General features: G+C 34.1%; 1 protein-coding gene across 1 annotated transcript; it reads left to right on the forward strand.

Moving 5' to 3' along the window:
* The first annotated feature begins 447 nt into the window (after nucleotides 1-447).
* Nucleotides 448-4,903, forward strand: LOC148611704 (uncharacterized). The gene is made up of 4 exons (XM_088595311.1): nucleotides 448-588; nucleotides 1,197-1,418; nucleotides 2,490-2,729; nucleotides 4,398-4,903. Exons 1-4 carry the CDS (start codon nucleotides 537-539, stop codon nucleotides 4,616-4,618), a joined length of 735 nt encoding a protein of 244 aa, XP_088451437.1. The 5' UTR covers nucleotides 448-536; the 3' UTR covers nucleotides 4,619-4,903.
* Nucleotides 4,904-5,434: the final 531 nt, after the last annotated feature.

The following is a 5,434-nucleotide window of genomic DNA, read 5'->3' on the forward strand; positions in this document are numbered from 1 at the left end:
TCCTTTCGAGAGAAGAATAAGGGCTGATGTACTACAATTTTTTGTTCATATGCTCGTTCGTATGATAAAAGAAGAAAAAGGAGAAAAAAAAAATCCGCAAATTATACAGTTAACTTCACGGAATAAACTTACTCTTCTACTTTATAAGTGACCATTATAATCCAAGTGAAACAAACGACATTTTATATGGAGATTTAAAGCTGCCTATCATTTCATAGAAATTCCAATCTAAAAAAAGACGAAAACAAAAACCCTCTGAACAAATTATAAGTTACCCCTTTCATTTGACCGGACTGGATATTGACCGTCAACTCCACTAACTTGTACTATGATATATAGTGTTTGAGTTGTTGATGAGATTATTGAATATTTCATTCTATATTTAATTGAAACATTGAAGATAAGATTTAATTTTCTGCATCGTTCCATTTCTGAAAAACACGTTATGTATGAAATGTATTCGGTGTGATAACGTGTATCTATATAAATGAGAATAAAGGTGAAAAAAAAAACAGTTTCTACTACGACAACGTGAAATGGACCTACAAGCAATTATGTTTTTTGTGATTTTACAAACTACAGATTTGGGTAAATATCTATAAAAGTAGTCGTACTCAATGCAAAATAAAAAAAAATGTGATTTTAAATATTATTCATAGCAAATGAATGAATACCTGGGGAGATAAATAAATGATATTAAGATGATTTGAATTAAAATAATAATCAAAATATGCGAATATTTGAGTGAAAATTCAAAATAAATCATTGATTCTAGACGGTATGTAAACTAAATAAAAACGTTTTCTTCTTCAGCAACCACATTACCACTGGGGTTTAAAGAAATTGAAATGGATTTTAATTAACTTTTCTCGTATATATCTATTTGCATATTTACAGATAAACACGTATTCCCTTCACAAAAAACATATAATTATCAACAAGAATTGTACACTTGTTTGATAATACAGAAAATAATTTTTAAAACATATTTCTAGGTACGATTCAAACAATCAGTATTTGCACACACTTTTCGCTGATATATACTTTTTGACTTGCGTGTTTTCGTCCGATTTATGTGTGATGTTCATGGACATAGTTTCCAGATTTCTACGTTTCAGATTTTGCTTCAACCATGATTGTAATTAGCCTAACGTAAAATAGTTGTGTTTTAATACGACTCAGATTTCTATATTTAGCACTTGGAGCAAATGTTGCCCGTGGTAAACCTACGAAGCAAAATTCTAATTACCTACACAATGGAGTTCAGCTTACTTCTGATAAAGCAGTAGACGGTATCACGTCTGACAGTCCTACATATTGTGCCCACACTGCTATAAATACAGAAACATTTTGGTGGGGAGTTAATCTGGAACAGGAATACTCAATTCAGAAAATATACATTCACGGATCAGGAGCAGGTATGCTTTAAAAGTTTAATAGAGTCTTCCTAAAATTCAAACAGAAGGTGATTCATGCATGTCAAAAACCCAGCGAATTCAGTTTTATTTCTTGTTTAGAAAAAGTTACTTATCATATAAGTGGTCTTAGTTTTTCATTTAGTTGTTGCACTTTTGAGATAAAAGAATATATAGATTGTATATGAAATTTGCACTTTGCAAGAGTTATCGTTCTTGATTAGGTTTGATTCGGTAGATTTCAGTTAAAGTTGAATGTATGATTTTCTTAAAAGTGCAGATCTGAATACAGAGATGAGTATCGTTATGTGAGAGTATAGCATATATAGACTGAAAAAGCATCGTTTGTTTGGTGGTTTTCTGCACCATGAATCACTTTACCACAGGCAGTGTCTGAATTTTATGTTGACTGGTACTTAAATGTTATTGTGTATGTTGCACTCTGAAAGGGATTTAACACTCGTACAATAGGGTTTTTTTGTGAAATATTGTTGACGTGTAACGTTTACTATGCAAGCAATAGTAGTTTAACATTGAAAATTCGTAATTATTGTAAAAGTAGGAACTATGCATGTATGTAAAGGCTCACTTGAGGCATCAACTATAAGGTGTCCAGCATTATTTTTTCTTTTTTTTTTTACGAAAGTCGATTAAAATAGTACACACACACACAAAAAAGATAAAAAAACAACAAAAATGAAACAAAACAAAACATAACAAAAACAAAACAAAACAAAAAACAAAAACAAAAACAAAAAAAAACCCAAAATACAGAAAAAAAAAAACAAAAAAAAAAAAAAACATCAGATTTATTACAAATAAGAAGGTAGTTTAAAAAATTAATTCCACACATATTATTCATACCATGAGTTGTGTTGGTATATTGCATTTGGTTGACTATGACAGTGAGGATCATAGAGATACAATGTACATATCATAATTATGTTAGCCGACGTAAAATTAATTCTTTTGTTAGAATCCGTATTTTATCAAGACAATTTTCCTATATCTAGTTATTCGATAAACGGAAAATCTTAGAATGGTGCTTAAAATCGTCTTTTTTTCATATCACAGCCAGCAGACGTCATGGTTACCAAATTTACACGTACCGATCAGGAGAGGCAACTCTTAACAATATGCCAATATCATCAAATTGTCTTTGCTACCATGGAAGAGACAGTCCTCAATATTTAACATTAGCTTGTCAAACACATAGAAAAGCAAAAATTATACAAATCTATAGAAAGAAATATGCTACGACCGACGCTTTGACACTTTGTGAAGTTGAGGTGTTTTCAGAACAAAGAGGAAATGGTAAGTTATGATGTGCTTCTGATCCATATAAAAAAATACATTAGATTTGTATTAAACCTTTCATTATTACTAGTTAATAAATGACGCATCAAGACCATCTTAATACCTTATTTAAAAAGAGCTTAGATCAATTCTATAGTTAAAAGTTTAATATTTGAGTGCACTTCTCTAAGACAAATAGAGCCCCGTGCAGGTCCGGGTGTTAAAAGAATAGGTCCGCAGTAGCGCTAAGCTTGTCGTAAATGGCGACTAAATGGTGCTCAGAAACCTAGCCGGGGCTAGGCGCTCTTTTCACAGAGCAACTGGGATGTGTGCCCCAGGTGGTGGAATGGGCTACCCCTGGCGTGTTACATGCTGGGGTTGTCAGGCTATAATACGGAAAACCTGACCGCAAACCATAGTGGTGCATCGTGTTGGGAAAGATGTCACGTTCCTCGCACGTTAAAGAACTCTGCTGTGGTATTAGATAGGAGTAGGAACCTTTGCGCTCCGCCACAGGAGGCTAAATTGCCCAACCTTACCCATCCCTTCCTTTTTCTAGTGGCAATAAAAAGTTTTCGAAGCTATTATCCTTGTGTCCCATTCCTTTTTCTAATTTCATCATCATTTCATGTTCATTTTATCACCCATTTCATGTTCATCGTCTGAATATATATATGAACGTCTCAGAATATGACGACTCTATTCACTACAATGCTCCATCGAATCAAATTGATACAGGGAAGATAAAGTAAACGTATAGAAAGGTCTGAAAAATTCCCAACGATGTTAGAACTGTCAAATTTGCGATGCAAATGTTTGGTCGTTCCCTCCGCGAAATTCGAACTCGTACCACTGTGACATCTATGGCAACACCGCCTGCACAAAGTCCAGTGCCCTAGACGTTTGTATAATATTGATTTGTTGTGACATGCATCATTAATTTGATCCTCTACCCTACATGATAACTCCTAAATGTACTGTCCCGTACTACCATACATCGTGTACTAAGTTACAGCCCTAGATTAATCCTACGAGGAGGAATGACCCGGCCAGCGAAAGCTATATTTTTATATAGCCTAGCTGGCCGAGTGGTCTAGGGCGCTGGACTTTTTGCAGGCGGTGTTGCCATAGATGTCACAGCGGTACGAGTTCGTATCCCATGCATCATTAATTTGATCCTCTACCCTACATAATAACACCTAAATGAACTGTCCCGTACTACCATACATCGTGTACTAAGTTACAACCCTAGATTAATCATACGAGGAGAAATGACCCGACCAGCGAAAGCTATATTTTCATATAGCCTAACTGGCCGAGTGGTCTAGGACGCTGGGCTTTGTGCAGGCGATGTTGCCATAGATGTCACAGCGGTACGAAATCGAATACCGCGGAGGGAACGACCAAAAATTTGCATCGCAAATTTGACAGTTCTAACATCGTTGGGAATTTTTCAGACATATATATATATATATATATATATATATATATATATATATATATATATATATATTGATAGTTGGTACGCATAAAACTAGTTCCTCAGTGTTTACTTGTATACTTTCAACACTACATTATATTTTTTAACACGAATATTAAACCCGGAAAGATTTTTCGTTTCAAAACTTATTATTAAGATTAAGATTATTAAGATATTATTGTTGTATCTATTCTTGTGTTTTACAGAAAACAGAAAGTTCGGATACTGTAGGCAAATCAACAAAGATGGACATTTTTTAATAGACTCATATAGACTGGGCTTTTCTAGACGTATCGAGTGTTCAAATTTATGCTCAGAATTTGAAAATTGCCTTGGATTCAAAATAGACGCAACAGGAAAGTGTAATCTGTATCAGACTAGCACAGTTACTGGTAATGGCGATAGTTGGTACTATGAACATTGCTAACAGAAGGATTGGAGAAAGTCAGATATTATAGAAACAATTTTCACGAGTGAGAATTTTACCTGTATGCCTATCCAATTCTTGTTCTCTCGTTTTGTTGAAATTGTGTTTAAGCCACGATTTTTTAAACATTTTTTTTTTCGGAAACCCTTAAGTAATTGTGAATATTGTTGCTCGTTGTAAACCAATTTTTCAGGTCACCTGGTATAGATGGCTTAACTGTTACCTGATGATATAAGATAATAAATGCTTGAATCCATAGTTCAGTCGATGTCAGTATCTAGTTCACGATGTAAATGCACTTCCTCCAAATTAAAAGCGACGGTCTGTAAGGGTACCTACAAAATGCGAAACGAAATAGAAACGAAATAAAACGAAACAATTCGAAATCATTCGAAACGAAATATATGAATTGCGAGACTAAACTGTGAAGTGCGAAACGATACTGTAAAATGCGACGGAGAAAATAAATGTACGTGAATTTAGCTATATACACATATATGTACTAAATAAATCTTAAGATGTATACAGCAATAAATATTCAAAAAGGTTTAACCAAGATTAATGTCTGTATATGTATGCATGTAAGGATGTACTACTCTTATTCATGTCCATAGCAGAGTGAATGTCTTCTTCTTCTTCTTCTCATTTAGAGTGTAAATTCAATGTAGCACTCGGGACACAGCTAAAAGCTTCGTATTTACAACTTTAAAATTATGTACAGGTTAAAAACATGACCTCTTGCTGTCTATGGCTGGTGAGATGCAGCTATGGTGTTGGTTAGCTGCCCCTTGTTTGGCACTGTCTGGAGGGCTCTTA

This window comes from Perna viridis, chromosome 7 (assembly GCF_037379345.1).
Source record: "Perna viridis isolate PV_CMFRI_1.1 ecotype Kerala chromosome 7, ASM3737934v1, whole genome shotgun sequence".
In the NCBI taxonomy this organism is placed as follows: Eukaryota; Metazoa; Mollusca; class Bivalvia; order Mytilida; family Mytilidae; genus Perna; species Perna viridis.